At 36.2% G+C, this 13,305-nt stretch overlaps 1 protein-coding gene across 2 annotated transcripts in view; it reads right to left on the reverse strand.

Moving 5' to 3' along the window:
* The window catches only part of MARCHF5 (membrane associated ring-CH-type finger 5), a 52,284-nt gene that overhangs the window by 14,040 nt on the left and 24,939 nt on the right, over positions 1 to 13,305 (reverse strand). Inside the window, exon 1 of one of the 2 annotated variants that reach the window (XM_080822366.1) lies at positions 2,513 to 2,667. The exons of the other annotated variant lie outside the window; for it this stretch is intronic. Within the exon in view, the coding sequence (XP_080678492.1) occupies positions 2,513 to 2,528 (16 nt within the window). The 5' untranslated portion in view covers positions 2,529 to 2,667. Of the gene's footprint in view, positions 1 to 2,512; positions 2,668 to 13,305 lie in introns of those variants that run through there. 2 annotated transcript variants of the gene reach the window in all.

The following is a 13,305-nucleotide window of genomic DNA, read 5'->3' on the forward strand; positions in this document are numbered from 1 at the left end:
TCTTTCTTGGTTCCTCCTCCTCTTGAACTCAGTGAGACTCACCCTGCCAACTCCTGCCTCATGATACTCCCTATTTAAATTATTCTGCACTATTTTTCTTTTTCCCAAAGTACTTATCACCTAACACACTCTAATTTACTCATTCTGTTTCTACCTACAAGGATATGGGTTAGGAAACTATGGGCCACTGACCATATCCAGCCGGCTGCTAGCTTTTGTAAATAAAGTTTTATATGGAACATGGCTACACGCAAAACCTAAAATACTTACTTTCTGGTTTTTAACAAAAAAGTCTGCTGACTTTTGAACTAGAACACAAGCTCCAATGGGAAAAATAACAGTTTTGTTTTGCTTATTGATGAATCCCAAGTTTCTGTGACTTTCAAATATTTGCTCAATTCTCTACTGAGGTACTTACTTAAGACTATGATTTGAAAATCTACAGGTGTTTCTTTTTCACTATTCTATACCAAGCCCAAGTTAACTACAAGACTATTTTCTAACCCATTCAGAATAAAAACTGGGAAGGAAAGAACGTATTTTACATGCTTCCAATGTACCTTCTTCCCTCTCTCCTTTCACCAGGGTACTTGGAACTATCTACTGATGGAGTGAAGCAATACAATTCCTAAAAAAACCATCACTACCACTTTTATATATCATGAACATGGGCTATCTAGAGATGTCTGAATTGTTTTTCCTTTAAACATCTCAGATGGTTCTAGTATAATGAGCTCAATTTTCAGTTTCCTTCCTGAATCAGTGGGTGTGAATTCTTTTTGTGCATGCAAAAACAAAAAATCTGTACACTTTTGGAAATTTTCTACCTATTCCTTGAATCATATACAAAAGATGCACTAGATTAAATGAAGACACTGGCTATTTTACAGTTCCTATTTCCAGTTATTCTGAAATGATTTTATCTATACTTCTATCTTTATTTTGCCTAAACCTCTCCAGGCTCTTTCAGATAGTCTAGTCCAAGAATAGTTTAATATTTAAAAGAAAAGATAAATGTTTAGTAGTAAGCATACCATGAGAATAAACTGTCACCCAGGGGAGGTATTTTTTAGAGCTAAAGACTACCTAGGCAAGCTATGTAGTGAGTTAAAACAATCACTAGATTTCTCTGGATGGCAATCCCTAAATCATACTCTTCCTATTAGGAAGCTTACCATGTCCGTGACTTGGGGTCAAAAAAATAGCAAGTTACTAGGTTCTTCTTATAGTTATATTACAGCACAAAGAATTATGGAAAATGAGGAAAGACAGGACTAGCCCTATAAAACCCCAATTCTAATGAGGAGGCAGAAATATGAATAAGTGCACATTACACAAGTCAAATACCTAAGGGCATAAAAAGGCTTCAATATTTTAAAAAGGCATTATTGAATTTTTAATGTCTCAGTGGGGTTCACCACTAAGTTTTCAATGTACTGTATTTACACAATGGACAGCAATTGAAGAAGCTCTGTATAAATATAAGTTTTGAAAACCCAATAATTTAAAGGGCACTAGGGAAGCTTGCAATTAAAAAAAATCTATTGTGAATTATTTTGTACAATAAAGAACCTCTGTAAAGAAAATACACTCCAATACTCTGGGTAAATTCAAATTTTCACATTTCAGATGTGAATGACATCAAACAGCGAGCTGAGAACTATTGGGGAAACTCCTAAGCCTGTGTCTACTGAAAAAGTAATCAGTTTTATCTGGCATACACTGTGAAAGTAGATTTGTTGCAGCTGTGATTTAAATTCAAATTTATGTACGCATGGTGTTAAAGGCACATCTTGGAAGATAAGAAATTAATGACTTAAGGGCAGGTAATATTTAGGGCTCAACATCTATGTGCACTGCTTACTGTAACAACCAGAATTCCTACGACCTTTCTCTGCGACAGAAAGATACCTTAAAAACAAAACAAAACAAAACAAAACAAAACAAAACCTCTCACCAATTCTTGAGAAATAATTTCTGTATGTTGCCAGAGTGCTAACGTTTCTAACACAGAACACAATTTAATGAGCAAAAATAGGTGCTTCACAAGACAACCTTGCGTATGTTCCTGAGATGATAACCGCTCCAGTTAAGTAACCAATGGTTTATAAGAGTTTTAATAAGCAAAACAGAATGTTTGTAAAAGCCATGCAAGTTTCCAGGTTTTCTTGGTTTGCTTTTTGCTCTGCATTGAACTAGTTTTGATTTAGACCCAACTTTAATGCCAACCTGCTAATAAGCCAAAACAACCCCACTTTAAGATTCAGAACCATCCAGAATTACAATTTTGGACATCATGAAGAGTCCAACAATATAGTTCTAAACTTCTCTCTTTGCTCCAAGTCTTCTTTTCATTGTGTTTTATTTCTGGAATGTCTGGTCCCTACTTGAAGTCTGTATGAAAACCCGACTTTCCAATGAAAACTAATCTAATCTGATAGAGATTGCTCTACCCCACCCTGTTCATGTCCCATGAGGCTTCCTTTAATACTATCCCACAAAATGCACTTACCCCTTTGCTTGTGCATAATGTTAGTACTTTATGTTCTTGTTCAATGTTTGTTCAGTTGTCTCAATATCCTTATGTCTGTCCATGTCAGCATCATCTTAGATTGAAAATTCCCAGGGGGCAGGGGCCAAGTCTGTTTAACTCGTTTTGTACAGTGCCTAGGATAGAACCATGTATAGATAGGTGCTTAAAAAAATGCTTTTGATGATGATTGGCATCACTCTCAGGGACTCCGTAGGCCACAGCTATTTTAGCACATGGTACTTGGCAGTACATTGGGGTACTTTGGCCTGTTCTGCAGGACATTAGAATATAATGGCATAGGACCTAGCTGTAGCACTCTGTGGCAAGTATTTGACTCGACCCATTTGTTAAAAAAGGACCTTTAACATGGGCACCTGGCTGGCTTGTGTAACTCCTGATCTTAGGGTTATGAGTTTGAGCCCCATATTAGGAGCAGAGATTACTTAAAAATAAAATCTTAAAAAAAAGTATATGGTCCCAAGTCAACAAATGTGGAATTTATTGAAGACATGAAATAATATCACAACAACCAACTCAAAAGTTAAAAGTATGTGGAACTCCTAATGGGACAGTAAAGAGTTTTAACCCTTTCTCTAGCATTCATCACTACTTTAAACACTAGACTTCAGAGGCCAGGTTGAAGAGCCTCAGACAAGATTATGTAAATGTCATCCTTGATTGCTCTGCTTGTAGGTTGGGGTTTTACCAATTTTATGTAAGAATAAATATCCTGCAAACTCAGGCTATAAATTACTTTGCTTAATAACAAGAAGTTAGACATTAAATTATAAACAGAGAAGAAAGAATATTTGGTTGGGCAATTTTTTAGATAACTAACCCAAAGCCCTCAAAACAAAACAAAACAACCCTGAGGAATAAAAGATCCAGAGTCAAAGCAGATGAGTACCATTCTTCCATGTGTATATATAGCATATTACCATGAACAGTAACTAAAGATCATCACAGTAATTCTTTATTACATAGTTTGTGCCAAAGGAAAGCTTAAATTTACCTCACAGAATAGAAAGCCCAAAGAATATCTGTGGACTATAAGATCAACTACTAAGTACCTATTAAGCACCTACTGTACATATAGCATTTTACTTTAAATTAAAATAAATGTAAATAAAACTTAACACACCAGCCTCTGCCTCCAAGGAGCTTCCAATCTAGTTAAGGACAACCAATAAATACACATTTAACAACTGAGACACTTTTTTTTTTTTTAGAGGTAACTAGAAGGCTCTTTTTTCCTCCAAGATTTATTTAAGAGAGAGTGAGCGCCAGGGGGAGGGGCAAAGGGAGAGGGAGAGAGAATTTTTTTTTTTTTAAGATTTTATTTATTTATTTGACACACAGAGAGAGATCACAAGTAGGCAGAGAGGCAGGTAGAGAGAGGACTAAGCAGGCTCCCTGCTGAGCACAGAGCCTGATGCGGGGCTCGATCCCAGGACCCCGAGACCATGACCCGAGCCAAAGGCAGAGGCCCAACCCACTGAGCCACCCAGGCGCCCAGGGAGAGAGAATTTTTTTTTTTTTTAATTTATTTGATCACAAGTAGGCAGAGAGGCAGGCAGAGAGAGAGGAAGGGAAGCAGGCTCCCTGCTGAGCAGACAGCCCAATTAGGGGCTCCATCTCAGGACCCTGAGACCATGACCTGAGCCAAAGGCAGAGGCTTAATCCACTGAGCCACCCAGGCGCCCCACAGGGAGAGAGAGAGAGTCTTAAGAAGACTTCATGCTGAGCCCCTTGTGGGCCTCAATCCCATTACCCTGAGACCACGCACGACCTGAGCTGAAACTGAGAGTCAGCCACTAAACCAACTGCGCAACCCAGGGACCCCAACAATTGAAAAACTTCAAGGCAAATTTAGCATATGTACAGTAATATGGTACAAACTTAAGACACGTGTTAATGAAATTTTAAGTAAAGATTATAGGGGGATAAGGATACAATGAGTTTTTTAACTGATGAATGCACATATGAATTTACTAATTAACAGAAGTAAATCTTGACCTAGACTGAAGTCCATGATCTGAAAAGGGGGCATTCTAAGAGACTCTAACGGAGGCAAAAGACTCTTCAACAGATTTACATGTTTTTCTTTTTAAAGCTGGTATACCACTAAGATCAGGAACTGACAGAAACCTTGACTAGATCTTTGACCCAATATGTAGGAAGTTCCTGAGAGACATGCTAAAATGAAAACCGTATTTTAGGAAAACTAATTTTATAACAGATTATTTAAAGTCAGAATAAACTAGAATAAAATCCACAAAATTTTGTATCCAAAACAAGTACAGAGAAAGAGAAAGTAGTTATCAATCCAGAGAAACTTAATGTAAGAGACTTGAATTAGAAAACCCCCATTTTCTTCTAGTTTTATAATTTCAGGTTTTGTACTGAAGCCTTTAATCCATTTCAAATTAATTTTTGTAAGTGGTATAAGATAGGGTCCAATTTCATTTGTTTGCATGTGAATATCCAGTTTTCCCCACACCATTTATGGAAGGGACTATTCTTTCCCCATCAAGTATTCTTGGCTCCTTTTGTCAAATATTAGTTGAACATATATGCATGGGGTTATTTCTGAGCTCTCAATTCTGTTCCATTAGCCTATGTGTCTCTTGTTTATGCCAGTACCATATTGTTTTGATTACCACAGCTTCATAATAAAGTTTGAAATCAGGAAATGTTATGCTTCCCACTTTGTTCTTTCTCAGGACTGCTTTAGTATTTGGGGTCATGTGTGGTTCTATACAAATGTTACGATTATTTTTTCTGCCTCTGTAAAAGATGCCATTGGGATTTTGACAGGGATTACACTGAACCTATGTATGGCTTTGGTAGTATGAACATTTTAAACAATATGAATTCTTTCAATCCATGACCATAAAATCTTTTCATTTATTTGTGTCTTCAACTTCTTACATCAATGTCTTACAATTTTCAGTTCTAGTCATAAGTACTTAATTACTTTTAATATTATAAATGGGATTTTCTTTCTTTTTCAGATAATTTTTTGTTAATGTACAGAAATGGACTGAGTTTTGTATGTTGATTTTGTATCCTGCAACTCTACTGAATTTAATTATTTTAACATTTTTGGGGGGTAGTCTTTAGAATTTTCCATGTATGACATCATCTGTAAACAGACAGCTTTACTTCTTTCTTTCTGATTTGGATACCTTTTATTTCTTTTTCTTGCCTAATTGCTCTGTCTAGGATTCCAAGGATTCCAGTATTATGTTGAATAGGAGTGGTGAGAATGGGCACCCTTGTCTTGTTCTTAATCTTAATGGGATAGCTTTCAAAGCCTTTCAATGTTAAGTATTGTTAGCTGTGGGTTTGCCACATACAGCCTTTTATTATGTTAGGGCATGTTCCTTCCACACAAAATTTTTTGAGAGTTTTTATCATGAAAGGATGTTGAATTCTGTCAAATGCTTTTTTTCTGCATCTACTGAGATAATCATATGATTTTTATCTTTCATTCTATTAATGTGGCATATCACAGTGAATGATTTGCAGATGTTGCACCATTCCAGGGACAAATCCAACCAGGTCATGGCATAGGACCCTTTTAATGTGCTGCTGAATTTGGTTTGCTAGTACTTTGTTGGGAATCGTTGAATCTATATTCACTGAGATACTGGCTTGTGATTTTCTTTTCTTACAGTGTCTTTATACAGCTTTGATAGCAGGAAAATGCTGGCCGCATAAAATGAGTTTGGGAATTTTCTTCCTTTTCAATTTTTGGGAAGAATTCTTTTTTTGCGGGGGGTGGGGGGAGGGCAGGGAAGAATTCAAGAAGGACTGGCATTGATTCTTAAATATTTAGTAGAATTCTCCACCGAAACAATTTGGTTCTGGGTTTTTCTTTGTTGGGAGATTTATATTTCCTTGCTGTTGGTGTGTTCACATTTTCTATTTCTTCATGAGTTGGTCTTGATAGGTAGTATGTTTCTAGGAATTTATCTTTTACTTCTAGGTTATCCAGATTGTTGGATACAATTATTCACACAAGTCTCTTATGATCCTTTGTATTTCTATCAGTTGTAATGTGTTTCCTTTGAAAACACTACACATTATATGTCTCATATTATAGTAAGAAGTACATAGAACTATGGAATATCTTTGAAAAAAAAATCATAGGGGCACCTGGGTGGCTCAGTCTGTTAAGCATCTGTACCTGGGACTGAACCCTGCATCAGGCTCCCTGCTCAGCAGGGAGTCTGCTTCTCTCTCTGCTCCCCCACCCCCAGCCCTGTTCAGGCTCTCTCACTCAGTCTGAAATAAACACAATCTTTAAAAAAAAATCAGACATAACTTCACTGGTGAGATCTAACCACCATGATAAGAAATGAAGGGAATAGAGCAACATATTACCCAAGTTCTTGGGTTGTGAGTAATAAAAAAACCTGGAAAATGGGAAATCCTATGATGACAAATGATCCTTTCATCTAATGAAAAAATTACAAGGAGAAAAGCTTAAATACAGGGGTTTACAAGTCATGCTAGGTTTTAGGTCCATACATAGCTGGAGAGCTGACTCAGGGGATCCTCAGAAAGGTTGTCTGAACCTCAGTAAAAGGGTAAGCCAGGAAAAAAAAAAAAATCCACATGACAACAAAGTAAGCCAACAAGGAAAACTGTCTTATCTTCAAGAAGAAAAGTAGGATGATGAGGATAGTTTCCTCTAAACATTTGTAACTATAGTCAATTGGCATGCTGATTTCAGGTTAGAAATCCATCTGTGCTAAAGGAGAAATCCCAGATGCAAATCTGGAGTTCTTTCACCTTCAGGATATCCATAGCTCACAAATATGAACACAAATGTGAATGTTATCCCCAAACTCAAGAGAAATAAAGCATCATGAAGAAGAACCAGAAGAAAAACAACAGCCTTAGGCTACCAAACACTTTAGATAATGGAATGATCAACCCAATCATAAAAATGATGTAACAAAATACAAGATAACTTATAAATGAACAAAATGGAAGACTATAAATAATTACCAGGCAAATTTAAGAAAAAACTAGAACTTACAGAAAACAAAATCCCTTGCAGATTAGACATTGCTTGAAGAGAGAATCTGGGAACCAGGTAACAGTTAAGAAGAAATTATAATGCAGCAGCACAGAGACCAAAGATGAAAATCCATAAAAGTTAAGAGACATGAAAGAAAATGTCTAACGCCACTCTAATTAGAGTTCTAGGATGGGGGAGGAGCAGTATTTGAAGAGATAAAAGCTAAGACTTTAACAACAACAACAACAACAACAAAAGCTAAGACTTTTCAAGGATAGCCATTTAAATAGGGAAAAAAGTATAAAACTTAAAAATTAATAAAGGGGAAAATACAGTATCAGAGGAAAAAACACTTCAACCCAGGAGATACCCAAGAAAAGGGGGAGGAGAGGAAAAAGTGGTACAAAAAGAACATACAAAATTTGACAATAAAAGCCCAACTGTATCAGTATCACAATAAACATAGAGTAAAATAACTCTGAAGAACTAAAAAGGATGAGAAAAGATGAACAGGCAAATACAACATTATCAAAAAAAGCTGATATAAAGGAGGAAAAGAGTACCTTTAAAGTGGGGATATCTGACAAACACTACCTTAGACAGATGATCAAGGTCGGTATCACCAGTGATAAGTAATGTTGACAGTGTTTGTTGTTGATGTGTTGTGATGAAAATGGCACTTCACCTCTGTGATTTTGCTCCCTAAAGCTCATAACCCCAACAGATAATGGGAAAAACATTAAACAAATCCCAACTCAGGGACATTCTACAAAACATCTGACCATTACTCCTCAAAATTGTCATGGTCATCAAAAACAAGGAAAGGTCTAAGGAACTGTTATAGTCAAGAGGAGCCTAAGAAGACATGACTAAACGTAATATGGTACCCTGGAACAGAATGAAGACATTAGGTAAAAATGAAAGAAATCTGAATAAAATAATAACATAACAACACTGGTTAATTTTAACAAATGTACCACACTAAGAAAATGTTTAACAACAGAGGAAACTGGATATGGGATATATGGGAACTCTCTGTAGCATTTTTGTAATTTTTCTGTTAACCAGAAATTGTCCCAAAACAAAAAGTTGATTTAAAAAAAGATGGTGTAGGGCGCCTGGGTGGCTCAGATGGTTGGGCCTCTGCTTTTGGCTCAGGTCATGATCCCAGCGTCCTGGGAGGGAGTTCTGCATTGGGCTCCCTGCTCGGCAGGGAGCCTGCTTCTCCCTCTCCCTCTGCTGCTCCCCCTGCTTGTGCTCTCTCTCTGTCAAATAAATAAATAAAATCTTTTTTTAAAAAATGGAAAAAGAAAAAAAAAATGATGGGGTAGAGGAGCCTGGGTGGCTCAGCCAGGTAAGCATCTGCTTAACCTTTGGCTCAGGTCATGATCCCAGAGTCCTGGGATCAAATCCCACATTAGGCTCCCTGCTCAGTGGGAAGCCTGCTTCTCCCTCTCCTGCTCCCTCTGCTTGTGCTAATAAATAAATAAAATCTTAAAAAAAATTTTAAAAAGATGGTGTAGCTATATTATTATGTCCATTCTATATCATCGTGTCTATATTATATACAAGTTTAAGGCAAAAAAGTATCATTGTGGATAAAATAGTCATTACTTTATTGATAAAGTGTCGAACTCACTTCTAACCTAAAGGGTAGGTCAGCAAGTGATGGTTTATTAGTCTTTATTCCTCATATGTAGTTACGATATATTCTTTTTCAACAAATATTTTATAATAACAGAGAAAAAAATACCTGAGTGAACATTCATTCTCCTGAGCTTTGATCAATGTTAAGGCAGTAGATATAATTAGTTCTGTATATTGATAGCAGCATGCTGGCAAAGGCAATGGAAAAGCAGGCACGCCAATACACTGTTGGGAAGATTAAATAGGTATAATCTCTACAATAGCCAATCTGATGATATTTATTAATGTTATAAATGCACACACTCTTTAACCCAGCAATTCTACTCCAGTCACTTATCTTAGATATATTTGTGCATGTGCATAAAATTATTTTACACAGTTGTTTTTGACAGCACTGTCTGTAGTAGCGAAAGATTAGAAACAGCCTTTATGTCCATTAACAAGACTGGTTACAGAAATAACGATACAGGGGCACCTGGGTGGCTCAGTGGGTTAAAGCCTCTGCCTTCAGCTTAGGTCATGATCCCGGAGTCCTGGGATCGAGCCCCGCATCAGGCTCTCTGCTGAGCAGGGAGCCTACTTCCTCCTCCCTCTGCCTGCCTCTCTGCCTACTTGTGATCTCTGTCTGTCAAATGAATAAATAAAATCTTAAAAAAAAAAAAAAGAGACATACATCTGTGTAATGGAATATTATGTAACTATAAAGAAAAAAAGCTCTTTTTACACTAATATAAAATGGTATCTACTATATATTGCTGAGGGGAAAAAAAAGCAAATATAGAACATGATCTATGGTATACTTGTCTATAGTATTTTGACATATAATTTAGTTGTGCTCAGTATCTTGCTTGCTTCTCCAGGTTTACTGCTCGTCTTTCTCTACCCTGCTTTGTGCACAATTTGCCTAACATGTGTCTTCCAGGCAACCCTGCCCTCTAGCTTCTGATGTGTTCAAACAATGAGTGGGATGGCTAGATAATCAGAGGGTGGTAAAAGTGTCCCCTCCATCCACCCGGGTTCCCTCACTATAGGTAGTTGGGATTTCTTTCTCTAAAACCATAGACCCTGTTAAACAGCCTCTCTCCTGCTAAAGCTTTTGTCAAGTTCTGTTAATAGATCCCTTCCCATGCATTTTCAGGCCTAGGAATGGAAATGATTTCATACAGTTGCTGATTGCTGGGTATTTTCCTATCCCTTGTTTATTCCTTTAACTCTACCCTATTATTTATAGCTTTTCAGGGTGTGGGAGAGAGAAGAGGGAAAAAAGAATGGGGGGAGAAAAAGAGAAACATCCTGGAATAAAACAATGAAACTTCTAATAATGGTTGCCTCCAAGTAAGAAACTTACTTGGCATTATAGCTGGTGGACATGGTAAAAAGACTTTCATTGAACACCCTGGTATATTCAATATCTTTTGAAATTGGTCCATGTGAATATATTATCTAGAGGGAAAAATACATAAAGTAAACTCAAACACTTAAAAGAGACAAAAAAAAATACTAAGAGATAATGTAGTTGTGGCATCTTCTCTTTCAAACATTTGCTATTCCTAGCCATGTCCAGCAGGGCAAATATGGACACAAATGAAATAAAGAATAGACCATTTGTTGGTGCAAGCCCCTAGCCATCATTTTGCTTCTTGGCCATGTTTCTCCTTCAATTCTAATAGCATCAAATCACTGAAAATTTTTATTTACACATCATACACATAATTTACTAACAGTATCTCAAAAAAATTCAAATTCACACCATCCCTATTAGTTCTTAAAATACCTGGAAACTACTTCTTATCTATATGTGGCCAGGTAGCTGACTCACTGAGTGACAGTAACAAGAAATTCAGCAGTTTAAAATCCTGGCTCCTTCACTTACTTGCTAGAAGCCCATGGGATTCCATTAAATAAATTTACTGAGTCTGTTTTCTTATCTGTAAAATAAGGACAGTATCTAACTGTGCAGAACTTTTGAGAGGCTTAAATAAAATAGCACAGGCAAAGTGACCCACATAGTATCTGGCAAATAGCAGGAGCCTGTTAATAAATAATAGCTATTGATATCACTGTTAGTATTATTTAAAAAAAAAAAGATAACATTACAAAAAAAAAAAGATAAAATTACAAAATAAATTTTGTTTGCTAGATTCTCTAGGAAAGATTTCTCCCAGGAGTCACTCCTCTCATTAACCTAGCGAGTATTTTTCTCTTCTAAGTTTTACACTCAACATCTGATAACCACTTTTTTTTTTTTTAAGATTTTTTATTTTTAAGTAACCTCTATACCCATGGTGGGGCTCTAACTTACCACCCCAAGATCAAGAGTCACATGTTCTACTGACTGAGCCAGCTAGGCACCCCTGATAACCAGTTTTTGAGGGTGATGATTATCTTCAACTTTAACACAGAAGTTTGAATTAATGTTTAGTTGAGAATAACAAGAAAAAAATCAAAATTGTAATAAAAAAATTTAACGTGAAAGTAATCTAAGGGGGCACCTGACTAGCTCAGCTGGTAGAACAATGTGACTTTTAATCTCAGGGCTGCTGAGTTTGAGCCTACTTCCAAAAAAAAAAAAAAAAAAAGTAATCTAAGAATACACCAATAGTCTATGAAGACATAAAAGAGCACAAGTGGCTACATTAATATCAGTTAAAATCAACTTTAAGACAAAAATTATTAGAAATAAAGGACAGTTCAGGGCACCTGGGTGGTTCAGTCAGTTAACTATCTTGCCTTTGGCTCAGGTCACATGTTGGAGTGCTGGGACTGAGCCCCACGTTAGGCTCCCTGCTCAGCAGAGAGTCTGCTTCTCCCTCTCCCTCTGCTCCCCACTCATGCTCTCTCTCTCAAATAAATAAATAAAATCTTTAAAAAAAAAAAAAGGCATTTTATAATGGCAAAAAGAACAACCCATCAGTAAGATATAACCATTAAGAACACATATGCAGCTAACAATAAAACCCATAAATGAAGCAAAAATGGACAGAACTGGAGAAACAGAAATTCACCAATATTTGGAGACTTCAATATCGTACTTTCAATGAAGGATAGGTAAAAGATCAACAAGGAAATAGAGAAGATTTGAAAATACTATAAACCAACTAGATATTTACAGAATACTCATTTTTCTCAAGTGTACATGGAACATTTGTCAGACTAAACCATGTTAGGCCACAAAACAAGCCTTAATACATTTAAAAGGATAGAAATCAAAGTATGGTCTTGGATCACAATGGAATAAAATTAGAAATCAGTAACAGAAGGACATCTGGCAAATTTACAAGTATGTGAAAATTAAACAACACACTTCTAAATAATTAACAGGTCAAAGAAGAAATCTCAGCAGTGCTTAGAAGAATGAAGTAAGTGACTTCATTAAAAAAGATGAGCAAGAGAATGAGAAGACAACTTACAGACTGAGAAAAAACATTTGCAGAAGACATAATCTGATAAAGGAATTTCATCCACAATATACAAAACACTTAAAACTCAACAGTAAGAAAACAATCTGATTTTTTAAAATTATCAAAAGATCTAACAGACACTTCACCACAGATATCAAATTACAAATAAACACATGAAAAGATGCTCTACATTTGCCATTAGGGAACTGCCAATTGAAACAATGAGATATCACAAAACCTCTATTAGAATAGCTAAAATCCAAAACACTGATGACACCAAATGCTGACAAGGATGCAGAAGAGGAATTCATTGCTGTGGGAAGGCAAAATTTCAGCCACTTTGAAAGACAGCTTGGCAGTTTCTTATAAAACTAAACATACTCTTACCACGTGATCTAGCAATTATACTCCTTGGTATTTACCTAAAAAAAATGAAAACCCATGTCTACACAAAAACTTGGAAACAAGATGTCCTTTAGTAAGTGAATGGATAAATAAACTGTGTATATCCGGACAGCGGAAGATTACTCTGTGTTAAAAAGAAATGAACTATCAAGGCATGAAAGACATGGAGAAATTCTATAAATATTTTATATACATACATATATTACTAAGTGAAAAAAGCCCCAATCTGAAAACACTGCATTTTGTATAATTACAATTATATGACATCCTGAAAAAGGCAAAAATAT

The sequence above is a fragment of the Martes martes genome (genome assembly GCF_963455335.1).
Source record: "Martes martes genome assembly, chromosome: 14".
NCBI lineage: Eukaryota > Metazoa > Chordata > Mammalia > Carnivora > Mustelidae > Martes > Martes martes.